Source organism: Diadema setosum, chromosome 15 (assembly GCF_964275005.1).
Source record: "Diadema setosum chromosome 15, eeDiaSeto1, whole genome shotgun sequence".
Classification (NCBI taxonomy): Eukaryota; Metazoa; Echinodermata; class Echinoidea; order Diadematoida; family Diadematidae; genus Diadema; species Diadema setosum.
The window spans coordinates 21704115-21725668 of NC_092699.1; the positions used below are offsets into that span (position 1 = coordinate 21704115).

At 37.4% G+C, this 21554-nt stretch overlaps 1 protein-coding gene and 1 non-coding gene across 4 annotated transcripts in view; one reads left to right on the forward strand and one right to left on the reverse strand.

The window, feature by feature from the left end:
• Positions 1 to 21554, reverse strand: part of LOC140239322 (guanine nucleotide-binding protein subunit beta) — a 69488-nt gene that overhangs the window by 26751 nt on the left and 21183 nt on the right. For 2 of the 3 annotated variants that reach the window (XM_072319193.1, XM_072319194.1), the window contains exon 3: positions 10260 to 10343. In XM_072319193.1, coding sequence (XP_072175294.1) covers positions 10260 to 10319 — 60 coding nt within the window. In that variant the 5' untranslated portion in view covers positions 10320 to 10343. Of the gene's footprint in view, positions 1 to 10259; positions 10344 to 11768; positions 11830 to 21554 lie in introns of those variants that run through there. The other variant, XM_072319195.1, reaches the window with a different exon arrangement.
• On the forward strand, positions 7396 to 7468 carry Trnas-gga (transfer RNA serine (anticodon GGA)). Its single transcript has one exon. It is a non-coding gene; the product is annotated as a tRNA-Ser (tRNA).

Consider the following 21554-nt stretch of genomic DNA (forward strand, 5'->3'; position numbering starts at 1 on the left):
CGCACTTATAAATTTATATCAAGCCCCGTTCTAACAGAGACTTTCAAACGTAGAGTTACTGCAGCAACATCCAGGTAATATCAGGATAATCTTTTTACAGTGCCTGTTAGAACAGTTCCCACAAAATGTTGCTCAGACATTGCAGTAGTAACTTTTGCCACATTCTACACTAGCCAGCAGGGTTATTGCCACGACACTACCCTGACGTTAACGTGACACCCTGGCATCTCTCCTACTAGAACGCAACTGCAGTAACATTCCTTTGATATACTCAACAAGCATGTGCAATAGTGCAGACAGAGAATGATTGACACGACGCGCACTGATCACATACATGGATTGTGACCACTGATCTCTCAGGGTGTTCAGACGCAAAAAATTTATACTAGAACGGTATAGCTATACAATGAATTTATACGTCTGAACGCTGACAAACGAAACAACATATAACAAAACAACGGTCAGAGCATCGTTTCGAACTAGAATCGGCATTCCATCATGTCCATTGTGCTTCTGAACGTACGGTGACCATAGAACAGTATAACTGGGCGGGGCTTAATAGGAGCGCGCACGGAAGGTGACCCCATAGCTGTCACTCATGACCATAACAGCATGCCCAGTGGGAAACTGCACATCTATACGACGTTTTCCAGAACGGTCGAGATTAGCGTCTGAACGGTCTGTCGGCTATACGATGATTGTTTGTCGTTTCTATATCAAGTTTTGGTATAAACTGGCTTGCGTCTGAACGGGGGACTATGTAGTTGAGGTCAGTGATTGTTAACATGTTTTGTTTACAGACATGTGGCGCTGGCCAGTTGGCGGAGTAGTCACATCAGTGGACACACCCCCTTCACAGAAACCTACCTTGGTAAGGTTTTCAGAGCGTGTCTGTTAAAACGGTACTCCTTGCTCTCTCCTGCAGTTTTATTGGAATTTTAGAGGAATTTTGTTCCGCGGATGTTGTCACGACGTTGCAGCAGTAAGGTCTGTTAAAAACATGGCTTCAGTCAACCAATTGCCCAAGCAACATGGTCGCAAAATAAGCCATCATCACACACAGTTTTTAACCTTTATTAACAGTGCTTAGGTTCATGCATGCCACAATCCACAAAATGTAGCAGAAGACTTTTGGAACAGCATTGCAACAGTACATGGAAATTAAAAATTGGAAGGCTTCCATTATAATGTACACAAGCATGCACTTTTCACATGTGTCTGCAGTTATTTAAGATATCTGAGCAGGATTACCACACACATAAACATAAATGCCATGGAATAAAACTAGCTAAAACTAGCCCTAATTCAGCATGCCTTGAATGGTTAACATTGATGAAATGGTAGAAATGAACTCTTCCCTAAAGTTATTTCAAACATATTAAAATAAAGTGGCATGACTAACCTAAGCTTCTCTGCATGTGCAGAGCACATGTTAGCTGGAACAGTAAAACTTATTTCACAAAATTAACAGAAGGGCCGACTACAACAGACCCAGTCCAAAGTAGGGACAAAGTTGAACCTTCAAAACAATATCAAAACTAAACATATTGTATGTGAATTTTTCACAGCCCATCAGGTTGATGTGTGCCTTCTAAACAACCTATGCATTTGTGGTAAACTTACTATTCTTTTTTTTTTTTTGTGTAGTAAAAACAACATAATTACATCAATTAGTTGATTAACATCAAATTGCCATAGAACATAATAAATACAGTATATATATATGGGCAATTCCACGGTAAATGGGTAGTTTTATGCACTCAAGACATGGAGCAATTTCATTTGAAAATATTTGTTTGAATCATCTCTTTTTCTTTATTTCTTGAATAAATGTGGTAAGGTGAAATAAAATATTCAACCTCGTTGAGTCCTGTTGTTATTTTTTTGTGATGTGCTGGTTTGTTTGTTTTTATTTAATATTATTGATAATGTGCAAATTTGAAATAAAAATTGACATAAATTGCAACCTGTATAAAATAAATTTTCTTAGAAGACACGCATCCTGGGTGGATTATAATTCAAAATTTATCACCAACGCACCGAGAAATCATTTTCTTGTTCGCCCTGAATGATTACAAGAGTTTTGAGAGAGTGGAAAGCAAGCTGGACCGAAAAGGTCGGCGTTCTGTCCTACTTCAGTTACGTACGTTCGGCCTCAATTTCGTTTGGTTTTCAGGCGTCAGAGTGCAGTTATTTTGTGTCAAATACACTTTGCTGACGACAGTTTCAAGTTAGGTTTCACTAATTCAACAGAAAATTAAATCAAATATTTAATATCCGTCTTCAAAGTTACCAAATTCAATTTTCTGTCCACGCCGCGAACGTACGTAACTGCTAGTTGAGACACTCCAGTGTCGTTCGATTTAACACAGAAACACTGACACTACCCTGAAGTTAGACATCTGCCTTCGGTTTCGCGCCACAAGCATAGCTGTCTTTTCAGAACATTTAGTTATCTAGCTTCAGCTTCCTTTTCTAATTCTGTCCAGTATGTTACGTGCGTTCAGTGGGTACGCTCCGCTAGGTGGGACGCACGAACGGTGGACAGAATCGCCAATCGGTCTTCGTTACGTGCGTTCTGAACGCGCGTAACTCAGACAGATTGTTCCCATGTCTTGTTTACCTCGTTGTTTCGCGCCGTTCTGTCCGAGGTTGCGTATCGTTCGCATGATATTTCCCGTGTTATGTCTGCATTGCGTATGTGCAACCCATCGACTGCTCAGATCTGAATATGACGGAGGTGATTACGACTCTCGCTGACAAAAGGTAAATTTTGCATTCTAGAGTAGAATCTTCCGTAGTTTTAGGATGAATGGCCCTGCTGGCATTATTAGAAATTCTTTTGAGATTCTCTGTATGCTAGCTTTCACTACTCGTTTTCGAGTTTACGCGGACGATAACTGAGCCTAGTCCCACATGTGTTATTTTTTGTCAGTAAATTCTTCGTTGCTTCCAGCTTCAATCAATCTTTCTTTTCATCTTTTCGTAATATTTTTTCCTCAAAATAAAACCAAACTGACAGTGACAGAATAGCAATGAACGAAAGCTAAGCCAAGAGTGGTACTTTAGATGGCTGAATACAAGTTTAACTCCACTGTCCATCGTGAGCTGACGCACTGTACGAGTGTACTACTGTAACGACACGTTTTACTTTTAATATAGAATTTAGAAAGCCAGGCTAGCGCTACGCTAGTGACACGAGTCCCAAGTGTAACCACACGATAACGTTAGTGTATGTAGACACCCATGATCAAACAAGTTACAAAAGAAAATTTACTAGGTTTGCATCGGGATTTGACTTGATTTATTTCTGCCTAAGCAACCAAAGTGCAAACTCGACTTCCAACTTTGTTGATGTTGTCCTTCAGGCTTCACTTCAGCCACATGAGCTCAGTCTACTCATTGCAGTTCTCTCATGATTTCCATGATGTGATTTATTTATTTAGATTCTATTTCTATGTTTTGATGTAGACTAGACAACTAGCAACTTATGTGAGAAGCTGTGCTGGCCTGTTCTGCACCTTTAGTGCAATAGTGAGTGACCAGAGCGTCCCTTCGATCATCATGCCGGTGCCCAGCCTGTCTGCTTTCCAGTGTTACGGTGAGGTGTGTATACATATTTTTATGATTTTGCGGGAGGGCTCATTGGAGCTAAGCGACCCTGACTCAATGTACAATCTGTTCATAACACCCTGTCTTGTGTGGCCTGGACAGTTGTCTGTGCAGAGCCTCATTCCAGCTGTTGCACCATCCACCATGTTTGCTCTTTGCTGGCCTGTGTTGTGTCCTAAAAACGATCCCTGTGATGAAATTAGCCCCAAATCTTTCTGCTCTAATAAATATATGACATGACCGAAGTTCCGCAACTTCACTTCGCAGAAATTCTGCGATGTTATGTTTATGTACAGAGCTATTTTGTATTTATTTAATGAAGATTGTAAATTTGTATTGCATACATGATTTAATGACCACTAAGCAAATTGTGTAGGAGAAATGAAATCTCTTTCTACAGTGGAAAACAGACATTACAAGTAACAGTAATACCTTTCAAAGAAGCCATGGCCTCCATATTTTTAATGCCATGCTATTATGTATTGTAAATATTTTATTTGTAGATGTCATAGAACTGGTACATAACTAGTCTTCATTTTGTTGTCTTCCATGATATTTTGGTCCATTGTCATGTCGCCACATCTGTGCTTATTTGGGGTTTTCTTCTGATACGATTATCATTTTATTTATAGAAGCTGCATGGCCCTGTTCTACAGCTTGTGGTGGAGATTTTCTGAGTGCCCAGAGCATCCCTTCATCATGCCTAGCCTGTCTGCTTTGCAGTGATAAGGTGTGAATGCATATTTTCGTTTTATTATGTAATCTTTTTTTTTTCTTTTGGCCAAAAAGGCTGCTACATTGGCACTCCTAAATATGTTAAGGTTGCATATTTTTATTTTTTTTTTTCAGACCATGACAAAAAAAAGGTTCCTTTTATTTACAGGACTATTTCTTATCCATTTTTAAAGCACATAAATTTATAGTGCATACATGAATAAATGATTGCAGAGCAATTTGTGTAGGATGTTTGTTGGAGATATTGAATTACTTTCTACAGTGTAAAACAAACATTAATTGTTACCCTTCAAAGATAGAAGCCATGGCCTCCATTTTTATTATTATTTTTTTTTTTTACACTATGGCATATTCTTTTTTATTATGAAGATTTTATCATAGATATTTTTTTGAATTTTTTTGATATTTTCATGATGTTGCAATCAATTTTCTGTATCGCCAGTGTGCAAAAAAAAAAACTTCTGTGCATGCTGAAGAGCTCTGTCACAGATACACTGTGGGATTCTTTTGTGCCCTTGTTCACTTCTGGTTGTCTCACGCTAAGTAGAGGTCGCAGTTCCCATATGATTCAAGGGAGTTAATCGTCTGCTTTTCCATTGCCATCCCTTTTTTTCTTGGTTAAAATTCAGCTGAAAAGAGTTGAAAGTTTCTAAGTTTTACTGATTTGCGGTCACTACTGCAAGGCTTCAATGTGCTGGTCACATGATGGAAAGCGAAGAAATATTCAACAAAAAATATCTCTGGATAAAGATAAAGCATGATCTGAGTGCATGTGCAGCCAAAACCAGGTCAAGTTTGTCCCGTAAGCTATCTCATAATGCATCTAAAACACTGCTCTCCGCACGGCACCTAGGTATTGGCGATACCAAGAATTACACCTATCCTTTTTTTGAAACTTTGGCCAGGAAAGGTTGCTAGGTGGGTTGATAGATTGGAGGTCAATTTTTATTTTTCTATGACAAACATACATTGCTAATATGTACAGAAGTCTATAAATATTGCATACATGACCAAATAATCAAACAGAAAAGAAATTCAAGAGGGCAAACATTGTGCAGAGGTGTTGATGCTCAATTGCTGTCTGCAGCAAAAAATAAATATTACACATTACCTTTCGAAGATAGCGCTAACCCGCAGCCTCCTCCAAATTTCTATAATCCTATATTCAAAACTTACTGGAAATATTTTATTATTAGATGTCTTTGAATGAAGATTGTAAGATAAAACACAGCTCTTGAAAATGGGATGGCTACACATACTTTTGTTGTCTACAGTAACAGTTTTTTTTCTCCTAAAATTCCATTTTTTTTTTAAAGAGTCTACTGTATTTGTAGTTCGTGTATTATATTGCTTGGTTTACGGAATATCTATGCAGCAAAATGTTCAACTATATTTCAATTGCAGGTGACATGTACATGCCTTTTGAACAATCTTTTATCTGCACTCAGTATATATAGGAATATTCCAAACTTTCAAAAATTTTGATAAAATGAACTCAATATATGTATTTGTTGATTATGTATATATATATATATTTTTTTTTTTTTTCGACAGGTAAAAGACATCCTGGATGATGACTTAATGGGGAAAAAAGAGGCATGGAGTTTTCATGTGGTCGATCAAAGACGACATCTCCGGAGAATCTACAAACAACATCCTGTGCAGAATGCCTGATCCCATTCTCTTGGAGGAGCAAAACACCACAAGACAGCAGTTTTTTTTGTTTTTTTTCCTTCAAGTTGTTAACTTTTAACTTTTTGCAAGATACAATGTACTAAGAAACCACTTATGAAATTTTTATGAGCATACAATTCTACAAGGAATTCAAAGTTTAGCTTATGAAACATGGTCTTCAAATGGTTGAGGTACACATGGTGTATGAAGCCACAAAGTAAACCAATGTTATTGAAATAGAAGATCTGGGTTTCAACTTTTATTAGGATCACTTTGTTAAACTTTCTTTTTGGATATCTCAGCCTTTTCAAAACCGATTTTCACTTAAGTAAACTTTCAATGCCTTTAAGAGAACCTGTATGCTATTTCAAAAAGTTAAAAGCTGAGTCATCACCTAAACCAATACTTACCATCCCTTTTGTTTTAAAGCAAGATATAAACAGGGATGCAACTGAATAAAAAAAGTTGTTACATTAGCTGCTTTGTTTCTTACTGTGGCTGATGAACATTAAGGCGATAAAAGAACGAACAATGTCAGTTTTTATTGTGTTCAGAGCCTGTATGTTGATCGAGTTTTGGAATATGATGACTGAAATTCCAGAATGGGCCCTATACACCATTTGAATACATTGTACGTATGTATCAAATGGGCAGGCACATAAAAGGGTGTTTTTTGTGTGTTTGTGTGTTTTTTTTTTTTTTGTATGTGTGTGTCTAATTTACAAATCAACTCATAGGTTGTAAAGTTAAGAGTTCTCTGACAGTACCTGAACATTTCGGAAAGTGTTATTCTTTGAAAACAGTTGATGGCACATTAAATTCTTTATGTTTCTTACTGTGGCTGATTTACACTAAAGGTCCAGTTTACCTTTGGGAGCAGTGATTTAAAATATGTTCAAGATATCACATTCGATGCATATGTGTCAGTCTGTTGTATCACAATATCCTACCATTTAAAATGTTCGCAATAAAGCTGAAAGTATAAGGAGATATCAGTATTATTCTTGATAAACCATATGTTTCTAACTATGGCTGATGGACATTAAGATGATAGAAGAGTGAACAATGCAAGTTTTAATTCTTGTTTATGGAGCCTGTATGTTGATGTAGTTTCAGATGTGATAACTGAAATTCAAGTTTAGGCCCTATTCACCATATAAAAATGTACACTGTATTGAATTGGCAGGCAAAGAAAAGGGTGCTTTCAAATTCATGGCATTTTTCCGTCAAGATGTTTTCACTGCTGTCAGGCAGAAGCTCGGTGGTCTAGTGGAGATGACGCCTGTCCGGAGATCAGGGGGTCGTAGGTTCAAATCCTGCTCGAGTATGTACGTCCATGATTTATTAACATTTTTTTTTCTGCTGTCAGGCAGAAGCTCGATGGTCTAGTGGAGATGACGCCTGTCCGGAGATCAGGGGGTCGTAGGTTCAAATCCTGCTCGAGTATGTACGCTCATGATTTTTTATATCATGGCTACTATAGAAACACTGATCAATTCAGTGCTTATTTACGTTGATGTAGGGCAAATTGTCAATCAGTTGCAAAGGATGCTTTGTTCTCTAATTTACAAATCAACTCATAGGTTGTAAAGTTAAGAGTTGTACAGTACCTGAACAATTCTGAAAGTGTCATTCTTTGTGTATTGATTCCCTATAAGGATTATTTCCCTAATGAATGTTACAACTATTCATTTTCGAATGAATGTAAATTGAAATGAACAGATTTAACTGTTGCACTATCAAATAACAGTTTCTTTTCACATTGAAATCAGTTACTGGTACATTAACTGCTTTATGTTTCTAACTGTGGCTGATGGACATTAAATGCAATAGAAAAATGAACAATGCAAGTTTTAATTCTTGTTTCCAGAGCCTGTGTGTTGATTGAGTTTGGGATGTGATGACTGAAATTCTAGTTTAGTCCCTATAAACTGTATCAATACACATGTATTTTTGTATCAGTAAAAAAAAAAGTTTAAATTTGGACAGGCAAATACAATCCACTTGATTTACATACGTGTATGCAGGAATATCAAGGTGTAATGGACACGAAATGATAACTGCTGACCCAATGACAACAGCAAAATGCTCCTTTGCATACAGTATTTTGATATTTCAGCCTTTGTATATACTGCACATTGTGGTTTAAAATGAACTACACAATATACTGGAGAATGGGAGTATATTGTTAACCTTGGAAATTAAAAAACTCTGTAAAGTTCAAGTTTCTGTCCTACTCTTGTGTTACATGTGTTCACCACTAATGCAGTGATACATGTCATATCATGTACTTTGGAATTTCAAGAAACTCTATGGCAATGAAGCTTTGGCTTTTCCTCACACACACATGCACCCACACAGATATGAATATGACAACAGTTCGCCCGATTATGGAGGAACTTAGTACAAACACGATCTCGCCTTTCGGATATGATGCACAAATTTTCTGGCATTAATCATGAATGCACACTTCAAAATGACACAAATAATGAATGTTTTCACAAATATGGACAACTTAAATTGTTCTTATCATAATGTATCAGTACAATAAATAGTGTCAGATGATTTCAAATCAGTATTTGTATTCTTTGTATGAGGAATCCATCATTCCAATATTTCTGTCCTACTCTATGTGTTACATGCGTTCGCCCCATACCTATTACACATGTCTTACTTTACATACCCACTCAAGCTCTATTTGAATACAAAGTTATCTTTTCCTACTTAAAAATATCTAATATAGGTATTAGGCAACCAAACTCTGAAATATGGATACTCTGAAGACAATTTTAATTTTCCATGTTTTTCCAACCTAAAACTACCCATTTACTGTGGAAATGCCCACATATATATATATAATAGTGAGATATGAGAAAGAAAGGAGAAATCGGTGCGTAGCTTTGACATCATTATTCCTCTTACTGTTCCTCCTTTTCGGAAAAGTGCAAGAGTTGAAAAAAATATATATATGTATGTGTGTATATATATATATATATTTTATTTATTTTTTTTTTTTGTCAAGAGAGTACTGGGTATTGCTTAGATCCATTTCCTGATTCAAAATTCAAAAAGTTTACTGAGGAGATCTCTATCCATATTCCCGTTTCATCTCCCTGAACACTGTCAAATTGTTCCACCACTGGTCACTGTAAGTACTGCTCCCTGCACTAAAGGTTGATCTCCAATGCTTTTAAAATCATTTTAGAAGTCATCAATTTTGAAGTATAAAAATGTATCATCAGTTATGCACTTTCTTGGAAATTAAACTTATTATACAAATATTAGATGCTGAAATGGTAGATAAATCCTATCATTTAAGTTGAGATACAAAGATAATCATCAGTGACTTGTAAAGTCTGCTGAGTGGGTATAATACTTATGCCTGCTACATAATTCTAGCCTGCTGGTCTAACCGCCAAGTATTTTAGTAAATGATATTTTCAACAGAGGTTCTCACATTTACTTGGGAAATTATATAAACCATATTAACCTGTTCCCCCCACAATTCTCTGTGAGCCTTTAATGCCCCTTCACAAGATTCTTTTTGCAGGTCCACAGAGAACGGAGAAGTTGGTAATCAACCTGTGCAAGAGCAATCAAGCAATACATGTATCCCCTTTCCAAGGTCAACTACATACTGAGTACATGTGCCATCGAACAAAGAAAATATCAATCGGGTGCGAGGTATGAATAAAGCGTGCGCTGATGGGCTCACAAACTAATTTGTAATACACAAAAGAGGCACCTGAATGGGGTCAGCGAAAGCAAAAATCTACTGAGCTCAGCTTTGATCGCTATGTACATCTTTATGCAAGTTTTACAGCAAAACAAGCGCACACTACACAGAATTTGATGAAAGCCCCCCCCCCCCCCCCAACAAGTATCTTTGACCAACTGTTGCATAGAGGCCTGACAGTGGAGCTTCAGTTGTGCAAGTGTAGCCTGCATGCTTTGCAAAATAAACGTAGAATGTTTGGAAGCCGCTACATAACTTTATTGGGGACAATACAAAATGGGAGATTTGACAGTTATGACAGAATTCATGCTAGCATTTTAATAAAATAGCAAGTAGAACAGTTGAGCTCAATGGAAATTCTGCCGTACTCGAAAGGCAAGTTGTATTCATTTTGCTTTAAATATTTATGTTAATTGTCAAGGAATCATAAAAGACATGTTGTACAAAACAGAAACACATATTCACATGCTTACAAGAATACAATAAAAATGCATATACTCACCCTGATGTGATTTTTTAAGGTTTCGGCTTCTTGCCGTAGAGAGTCTAATTCACTTGCCATTGTTTACCTAATTAAAACACAAACCTGTATCAACAAAGAGAACACAGAGAAAATGAAAGACTAATTAGTTTCAAATATGAGCAGCAAAAAAAAAAAAAAAAAAAAAAAAAAAAAAAAAATGAATAAATAACAAATAAAAATCAGTAAATTAGTATATAATCCATATATCATCCAGACTGCAGTTATTGAGTTAACACTTTCTACTACACTAAATGAAGTGCAATGTTGAACAGCCATATATCCAGGCACACTGAAGTATAGACAGTAAGAGGAGTAGAGTAAAATATCCCGTTTGCTGCAGTTTAAGCATTGTTAAGAGTTTTTCCAACTTGTAAACAAATCAGGCAAATTATTTTCAACCATTTCATATATCATAGACAAGATTATTCATTAACGCAATTGTTTTCATGAAAGAAATTTACCATTGACCAACGCAGTTTTCATGATTTACCATGGCAAAACCCGGCACAATTTTCGCCGATAAGGGCGATATGCGACATAGTATTTCTGCTTGCGGCACGATGTACAATCCCTATGCAATACGCGCGTGCTCCGCGATCTTTAGCTGAACGCCTTCACATGTCTCGCGAACATTGCGTAAGCGCCAATTCCCATTGCGAAAGCACGTGAAAATAGCGTGCGCACATGCTTTGGCCGCAAACAAGATCGCACTTCTTGCGGTGTTGTTGATGTCTTTCTCGCGTTTTTCTCATTTTTTTCGATGGTAACATCCACTTTCTGAAAAAAATGGCGGCCCACATCGGCTCGCGAAAATTCTATTTTACGTGAGGATATGTTTTCAAAATCCATGAACATCGAGAAAACGAAAAAAAATCCAGTTTCTTGGACCACTGTTTCTTAACTGTTATGTTAAGAAGTACCGAAAATTTCATTTTGGATGCGATATGTTGTCATTTAGGTGAGAAAATTTCACTTTCGTCAGAGATCGTGCCCATTTTATCGGTTGGTTTTTGTTGATTGCTAGTGTGTTAGTATATGTGTAGTGTGCATGTAACAGTGCAATGCTGTGTTTAGCTGTATATTACCGCGTATGTTGTACCTGCCGCGAACGGCTGCACGGCCGCTTACTGACGCAGTTACTCTAGTTCTCAATGTGAGGAAAATGCAAGTACAGTAATGATATTCAGTTCAACCAAACTGATCAGCTGTCCAAAAAGCAAAACATTTCCTTCAGAGCTCCATCAATTGCAGAACATCAGTTCCAAATTGTATTGTAGTGCAAATACACAGAACAATTATATATTTTATATGACATGCATGCAAAAAGAAAAAAAAAAAGGAATAGTAATTAGTATCAAATATTCTGAAAGATCAATTTGTAAAATGAATATTCACAGTGCTGCGTTAACACTTAACAGCTAACATGTACAAACAAGTACACAACACCACTTCAATTTCCTCTGGCTGGTATACAGTTTCTGTACTTGCCTTCCGCTATTGTCCAGAACTACTTGACAAAAGACGCATGCATTACAGTCACTGCCACCAAAGTGCACACAAAATAATGCAGAGCAATGCACAGATGAGCTTAGCTGCCTACAAGGCAAATACTTCATGCATACTGTACTCTGTACACAGCCCAGCAGATGCTCCACTTCATTCAGACATACATACACAGCACACACCTGACACATACAATGTATGCAAGATTCAGTATGCCATCTACAATGCAATAAATTTGTCATGTAGAACCAAGGTTAAAACAGGGAGGTGAGAGGCTCACCTCCCTGGTTAAAATAAGCGTGGTGTATTCTAAATGAGATGAAAGTGTCCTCAACCTCCATCCAAATACTGGAAAAAAAAAAAGTGAAAGGGGGGGGGGGGTATAGTGACAATTAGTGAAATTTTAGCTATTCTTTGAAAGTTTTTTATTTTTTATTTTTAGTGAAGTCAGCAGTCTATGGATAATTTCTACAAAATACAGCCATCTTGGTCACACTATCAAATGAAGAGTGTTTTGAGCTGTATTCATCATTCCCTTGTATTATGACACTAATATCCATCTTTTCAAACATGTTCTATAACAGTCACAACAGGGCCCCGTTGCTAGAAACTTTGCGTTTAAACGCAACTTGCAACTGATTGTCACTGGCCAATCAAAATCATTGTTGCATGCATGTCTTCTTAATAGGGCAGACCCTGAGCCAATCAGAATGGTTGTTTCAAAATTAGCAATTATTTGCAATTGATTGCAACTTTCTTGCAACGGGGCCCAGATCACAGAGAATGACAAGTTTCCTCTGCTCCCTCTAACACATGGAAAATTGCTTCCTTTAATTTGATTTCATTTGTTTCTGTGAAAGTGTACAAATGTACATTACATGTATGTGTTTGTCTTTCTCCCATCAATATATATAGAGAATAGTAAGATAGATCAATAAATGAAACAAACTGTAAACACAGAAATATGTCAGGCACTTTAATTTTTCAAGGATTTTGTGCTGCTTTTGGTTAGCCCAAATTCTAAAACATGCAAAAATATTTCAATGATTTTCTATGCACATTTTAACCAGGTTGAATGATGCATGTGTGTAGGTAGGTGAACCACTTCATGGCTACACCCTGCTCTTTGCGATTAACGAAGTGGGTTCTAAATACATGCATGAGTTGTGAGTAACTCGCAAATGGGACCTTCATTTCATGTCCTGTAACAGGGAAAGAGTGTTTACCTCTTATGGGTTTGGGGATTTTTTCTCCCTATCCTTTCCACCAATTTCCCCCACCTTTCTTGTTGTTTTTCATGGTCTCAGAAGATGGAAAATGACAAGGACTTCCCCAACAGCACAACAACAGCACAACTTTTTTTCCGCGGAATTTTCAGTTATTTTCTGCGACAGAAAATGACAGTATACTCCTGTCTGCAAAAGATGACATGTGCAAAATCATTTGTTCTATGCGTCGTAAAGGTATTTTTTTCACCCAGCTGCTGCACAGGGTCACTTTCCACGCGAAAGCACCCGGATGATTGGAACTGAGAATTAGAATGCAACCACGGTAACATTCTTTTGATACACTCAACTCGCACGCCCAACATTGCAGACAGGGAATGATTGACACGCCGTGCGCCAATCACGTGCATGGATTGCAACCACCAGTCTCTATGTAGTTAAAGGTCCCGTTTACCTTTGGGAACAGTGATTTAAAAAAATGTCAAGATATGACATTTAATGCATATGTGTAGGTCTGTTGTACCACAAAACATCCCATCATATAAAATTTTTGCGATAAAGCCTAAAATATAAAGGAGATATCTGTATTTTTCTCAATAAACCGTAACTGTTGACAGTTTAGTCTCGAAACATTTTTATTATAAATACTGTTCACATTTTGTATATTGAACAATACTTAACATCGATTCTGTTTCAAATTTTTACAGTGGTTGTTCCTATCCCTAACTCACATTTTAGAACTATTTTAAAGCACTAATGCTGGGTTTTTGTTTCATCTGCAAATTATAAATTATGCCTTTAAAGATCAGTGATTGCTACCACATTTTGTTTACTAATGTGATTGTCTACCTAGATGTGCAAAATCTAGAACAGGCCACAAAAGAAAATGATATAGAAAATTACAAGTAAGTCAAGGGCTTCATGAAACACAATGGCCTGAATTCATGAAGATGGTAAAATTGAAACCATGATTTAAACCATGGACAAAGACCATAGTTTTTATGGGGCGCCAAGTGTCGCATGGCCTATTTCGTTACAAAATCAGTCATTTCGTCAATGAAATGAATATTTCATCAGTGAAATGGTCATTTCGTTGATGAAATGACTGATTTTGTAACGAAATAGGCAATGCGACACTTGGCGCTCCATACAAATTGTCCATGGTTTAAACCATGATTTCAATTGTACCAACTTTGCGAATTCGGGCCAATCATTTGAATAAACAGCACATGTTGATTTGCATGCTCAAACACATTCAGTAACAAACTTGGTTCGATTAAGTGTTGGTGTTGCAGTGCATTGAAGCTTCCTCATTCAAGTGCTGGACAGTTGCTGAAATGAAATTAATGAGCATTCCATCACTATTAAAACAATGGACCTACCACACATTATGGACATACATCGCTTGTTTATTAATTCAAACACCTGTTTCAGTGAAAAGCATCACAATAACATTTTAAAGATGCTTTCCTGCTTTGATCTCATCGTGCATCACCAACAGCCAGCCTGGAGTAAAAACAAGACGGTGCTTTGAGATATCTAAAAACTACACGCGCAGAAGAAAAATTGTAATAACTCTCTTAAATCAAGAAAAATGCATGTGCAGTTGTTATATACATTGGGAAATCATCGCTCAATTAATTTCATTTGCGAAATCATCGCTCATTTAATTTCATTTGCGAAATGCACATACTTTACGAGAGAAAGCAAGTATTTCAGCAGGTTGGTTGTAATTTATAATCTATTTTTTCCCATTTTTCACACATTGTTTCAGAGTAAATATGGACAGTAATGGTAGACGACATGTATGTCTTACCATTGAGCAACATTACATGCGCGTCGACAAGCATCCACTGCAGTAATTACTTATTTTGTGACACAAAATTTGTCATGATTTGAGGTTTGCTGCTCCCCATCATTGTCGATTTTCCCAAGGCAGTTAAGTCTGAAAAGGTACCTCAGCGAAATAAAACCGAAATGAGGGAAACGGTTCTTTTGTCAGTGACGAACGATTACACAATCATCACCAGTTGTCCAAACATCTGAATGACCTCATCAAGATGCACATAATCAGCTTGTGGCGATGCAGGTCGGATCAAAGAAAGACCTCCGTTCATAGTCCATGTGTGCAGTAGGTCCATGATTAAAACAGTCATTACAGTGTATCTTTGGGCCTCTGTATGGTTGACTTCACAGGTTTGTAGGGGGGGGGGGAAGAAGTGAAAAAAAAGGTGGCTTCAAAACTTTTTGCTTGCCTGATTCGGCAAGCATTTTTTGAATTGTTCAAAATCACTTGCCCGATTTTTTACTCGCCTTGCCTGTCTCTATCAGTTGACTTATTAGAAATAGGGGGGGGGGGGGGGGAGCTGTATATTGGTTTGGTAATTACTGGTAACCCATTCCTAAAAATATACAAATGAATAGTCCCTGGCTGGAGCTCCCCCAGGAGGACCCACCAAAGACTGCTACACTCCAATACACTCTAATCACCATGACACTCACACACTTGTAGCTTGATTCTACAGTCTGCACTAGCAAATGGTAATAAAATACAAGGCAAATACCAAGCAATGTCTCGCCTGTACATGTATATCACAATTTGTGAGTAAAGTGTTTTCAAGTTTAAGTTCATTGACCTTCTGACCTTTGACCTTGTCTGACATTATAAGGTGATGTACACCTGTGGTGTGAGCTTTGTGGTAATGGCTCAGAAGCTATGGGGAATAATTGACAGTACACGACAATACTACGAGTACTATGCTGATCAGGCAAAGTTCATTAACCTTTTTACCTTTGACCTTGTCGGACTTGACCAATATTCAAACTTAACTGGCACTTTCAGATGATGTACCTGTAGTGTGAATTTGGTAGTCATACATGTACAATGTAGCTCAAAGCTGTGGAGAGTTACTGAGAGTATGCATCAATACTGGAGTAGAATGCTTATCAGGTAAAGTTCATTGACCATTTGACCTTTGAACTTGTCAGACTTCACCAATATTATCAAACTTGACTGGCTTCGCTGGTGATGTACCTGTGGTGTGAGTTTCATGGTCATAGCTCAAAGCTGTGGAAAGTTATTGAGAATACACCACAATAAGCCAGTTCACAGTTCAAATCTGAGCATGTGCAGATAAAGGTCATTGCAGACCTTCTCTTGAAATGGATTTGCAACTGAGATATTCAAAACCTAGATAGGGCTTCATGACAACTGTGTTGTAAATGAACCAGGTGCAGATTGGTATTTGCGGGTGTATAATGCTTTCTTTTTAAAAGACATACATGCAGCACTGACATGTAAATTAACACTTCCTGCATTGGCTGTTTTCAACTGCTCTTCTTGAAGACTATTCCATGTTTTGCAAAGTCTGTGGTTGGAGAGGTCATTGCAGACTAGTGCTAACTGTGAACTGGCTTATACTGTGAGTACAGTGCTTACTACTGTACATCAGTGAAAGTTCATTGCCCTTTAATGTGACCTTTGAACTTTTTTAACTTCACCCATATTCGAACTGGACCAGCATTTTGAGGTTATGTACCTGTGGTGTGAGTTTAGTGGTCATAGCTCAAAGCTGTAGAGAGTTAAAGGTACAGTTTACCACTGGGAGCAGTGATTTAAAAAATGTTCGAGTTATCACATTGATGCATACATGTGTAGGTCAGTTGTATTACAAAACATCCTACCATATAAAAAATTTGCAATGAAGCCCAGAACATAAGGAGATATTGCTTTTTTTCTCACTAAATCATAACTGTAGACAGTTTAGTCCGGAAACAATTCTATTATAACTATTGTTCGCATTTTTTTGTATACTTAGCATTGATTATACTGATTAACTTTTTTACCCTGGTTGTTTCTATCCCTAACTCACATTTTAGAACTATTTTGAAGCGCTAAAGCTGGGTTTTTGTTTCATCTGCAAATGGTTAACAATGCCTTTAATCTGTTTGTAGCTTCACCAAATTGACGATGCAGATGATGGAAAGTGGCACCTACAATAGTTTCGTTCAGACGGGAGCCCTTAACCTCGAAGTTAGGAAACTTCGAGGTTAGAGCTTGTAGTTAGGGACCGTGAAGACGCACTCGTAGTTAGCAAACCTCGAGGTTTGCTCGATGTTTCGAGCCACGAGAAATCTTATGGTTAGCGCTCTAACCACGAGCCGCGGGGGGTCCCCACTCGTAGTTAAGCACTGTGTGGACACAAAAAACAACGAACTCGAAGTTCAGAGTGACCTCGCCGTAAACTCCATCCCCCACAATTTCCCTCTGCTTCCGGGTCAACCTCCCAAACATACACACAAATACACTACACGTGAAAAACCTATGTCCGCTATGACGCACGACACAACATCATCTTTTCTTCCCATGCGCTTGATCTCTGAAACTGAACACGTCGAACTCGCTACTGTATTCCATTTTCTTCTCTGACGCTAAAAAAATGTTTTCAACGAATGTCTTCATAAAGGCATAAAGTCATCAGTGCAGTGCTATCTCTGCATACCATGACAGAGAAAAAGAGTACCTGTAAGCGAGTCCGACAGGGTTGGACTAAAGAATAAATAGACGCCTTGTTAGCAGTGTGGGCTGAAACTTCCGCTTTTGTGGTTTTAACATCGAGTGGGACCCACTCGTAGTTACGGGGGGGGGGGGGGGGGCAGAAGCTTAACCTCGAGGTTTCGTAACCTCGAGGTTAAGATTCGTCGTGTGGACACATGTCGTAGTTAGGGGGCAAGAGCTAAACCTCGAGGTTTCCTAACCTCGAGGTTAGGGCCTGCCCTCTGAACGTAACTAATGTATGTGTATGTCTTGCCTCCGCTACGCAGGAGAGACAGAAGATTGACATCAGGAAATATATACTGCAGGTCACAGAATGATTTTGAGTAACTGGGGAAATTTCTACTAGTCATGTTAATGTTGTAATCTGGTAATTTTTAGTTAATTCTGTCATTTCAAATTTGTCTGGGCAATGTAGTGCTAAAACAGAAATGTAACATTGTAAGAAGCCTTTTGTTATACTTCAATAATTTGAACATATTTGATTGTATCTAAAATACCTGTAACCCTCCTGTTCACTCTGTCTTTGATAGCCTGAAATCCGAGTTATATTTTCTCAGTGATGAAATAAAGACTTGTGGCCCACCTACAGTGCGTATGTACAAGTACCTCAACAATATTTCCACAACTACCCAACAAAACACTATAAATATTCTGTCAAAACACCACTGTATAAAATATGTTATTCCTTTAAACTTCTCTTCAGATTACAATGTAAGAAAGTTTAGACTTTGGCTTTCACTTCCAATGTTACCTCTGATCTGACTGACCACACTGTTCATATGGCAAACTCATGTTTTTCATATCATTGCTTTTATTTAAATGACAAATGACAAATTAATACACAAATGCACAAAAATCTTTATAACCACTTTGTTTCACAGTGCACAACATTGAAGCGAATTCAAATGCCATAATTCAATTATGTTAATTGAATAAACATAGCATACATATTATACAATGTACATGCTTTGATAACAAATGGCCTCTTAACTTTTCACATAGATTTCCCTGACAACATTTGCCTATGATGTAAATCAAGGGTTCAGTTGGCCACAATACAAAATGAATATCAAGGCTAGATGAAATGGACACCCTGCCATACACTGTACATAATGTACCTTTGTAACTGTAAATATTGCTTGAATTCTTTATATAAGGACCTGTAGAGTTTCAGGACAGTAGGTACTTTTGTAAGATTATCCTTTTGTGGGAAGAATGAAGTGACTTTGGGGAAATTTCTCTTCAAGGATCACATATTACTCATTCCACGAGGAAAGAATGTTTGTTCTCTATTTCCGCTGAGATGCAATTAAAAAAGATGTCAATCCAATTAAGTATACAGTAAGTAGTAACAAGTTTCAATGTTCTTTGCAAAATATCACTATTGATACATTAATAGCTACAATATGTTATATGACTACTGAAAATTGAAATGAAGTCATAGGACTCAGGGTTAAAAAATAAATAAATAAATAATGCAAGCTCTTCTGGCTTTCAATAAAATTTCATAATTGTTTATATTTCATACATGCAAACATATTTCATACAAGCAAACATATGGCAGAGTGCAATTTGCTTATACATTGGATAATATGAGGGAGAAATTCTGAAGACTGAGACTTCAATGCACATCATTACTAAAACTTGAAGAACCAACTTCACAATATCAGTTCTATATTTGCCATGCATTATTTGGCCTACAAACATACATTGTAACAAAAAGTGTATTATGACTCATTCTTTTGTACTGTACGTGTCTTCCTATCACCATTCCCAGCTTCACAAACAATACCTTACAGTGTATGTAAGTACATGTACTGTAGTTCTACACAAGTCAATGACCAACACCCTAATAAGGACATACAACACAAATCGATTCTGTTGTCTCATTCGATGCACTATCATTCATTCTTTCTTGTTTAAACATAATACTGTACACCTGTACCTTCAGTAAGCATTGTGTATCATTGTCCTCATGACATTCAATGTCATCAACATGTACAGGTGTAGGTGGTACACCTACTAAGTACTGTAAGCAACTCCAATGAGAGAAACAAATAAACAAATCAATGACCCTGTTTACAGTGGCTGGCTGGCCCAAGGCCTGCCTATGTTGTGGTACTCGGCCCCGCATTTTCGTGCATTAACACTGCCTTGTCGAGCCACACCCAGCGAGCGTAGTTTCCTTCCCCCCTTTTTTGTGTTATTGTGGCGCTCCTCATACATGATAATTCATAAATAATTTCTTATAGCAATCCCTACAGTACAGCTGAGTGGGTTTGGCTGCGCATTTTGGCCTACTTGCGTTTATATAAAAAAAAAGGTGGGCCTCAGGCTGCCCTCACTTTCAGTACCGCATTTTGATTTTCATGTGTTTACCTGTACACCAATATGAAGGCCAGCCTTTTGCCCACTGTAAACAGGGTCTAAAATTAACTAGAATTATCACTGAAGGTGATTAATACCCCCGCCCCTAGTGTCGCTTTATAGTATGTGATGTCATGAGGGCAATGACGTTAATACCAAGTTTGTGCACTTGTCAAATTGGAAAAGGAATAATTTTAGTTTACTGTACAATTACAGAGTTGACACCGAGTTCCACAAGGTTTGGGTAAAAAATGTGGTTACCATGGCAATGCATTGTCTGATACAAACACAAGGGACATTTTGCATAACTACACTTAAAGGGAACATAAACCCAAAGAGCAACGTGGATTGAGTGAAAGCAGCAACATTAGTAGATCACATCAGTGAAAGTTTGAGGAAAATCGGACAATCGATACAAAAGTTATGAATTTTTTACAGTTTTGGTGTTGGAACCGCTGGATGAGGAGACTACTAGAGGTTATGACGTATGAGTGGACAACAATATAAAGAAAATTCCACAAAAATTCATTTTTCATGAAAATTACGAATTCCATCAACTTGATACTAACATATATTAAGGGTAGCAATTATTCCCCCTGCTTTCTGAAAGCGGTTAGTCAAGTGCTCTTTCATAATGCTAGAAAGGTTAATTTTTGTTGAATTTTCTTTATATTTTCTTTGTATTGTTGTCCACTCAAACGTCATAACCTCTAGTAGTCTCCTCATCCAGCGGTTCCAACACCAAAACTTTAAAAATTCATAACTTTTGCATCGATTGTCCCATTTTCCTCAAACTTTCACTGATGTGTTCTACTAATGTTGCTGCTTTCACTCAATCCACATTGCTCTTTGGGTTACGTTCCCTTTAAAGACCATCATACACACCAAATTTGACCTTCATAGCTTGAATGGTTTATTTTGATACAAAAATGAGTGGTTACCATGGCAACACATTTTCCTTAAACTAACACATTGGTGTCTTGCAAAATTACACTTCTAGATCATGATACATACTAAATTTGACTTTGATTGCTTGAATGATGGAAAAGTTATTCGATCTGCAAGGTTTTGGTAAAATTGTTACCATGGCAATGATGTGTTCCACATCTATACCTCAGGGCCATAATGCCTACCAAATTTGGTTTCAATTGCTTGAAAACTGTGGAAGAAGTTCACTCCACAGGATTAAAAAAAAAAAATGCGGTTACCATGGCAACGCGTTGTCCGATACAAATACAAAGGACATTTTGCAAAACTACACTTAAAGAGCATCATACACACCAAATTTCACCTTCATAGATTAAATGGTTCAATTTGATACAAAAATGAGTGGTTACCATGGCAACACATTTTTCTTATATTAACACATTGGTGTCTTGCATAGAACTACACCTCCCGATCATCATACATACTAAATTTGACCGTAATTGCTTGAATGATGTGGAAGTTATTCAATCCACAAGGTTTTGGTAAAATTATGGTTACCATGGCAACGCTTTGTCCGACAAACACAAAAATTATGTGTTCCACATCTATGCCTCAAGGCCATAATGCCTACCAAATTTGATTTCAATTGCTTCAAAACTGTGGAAGTTGTTCACTCCGCAAGATTTCGAGAAA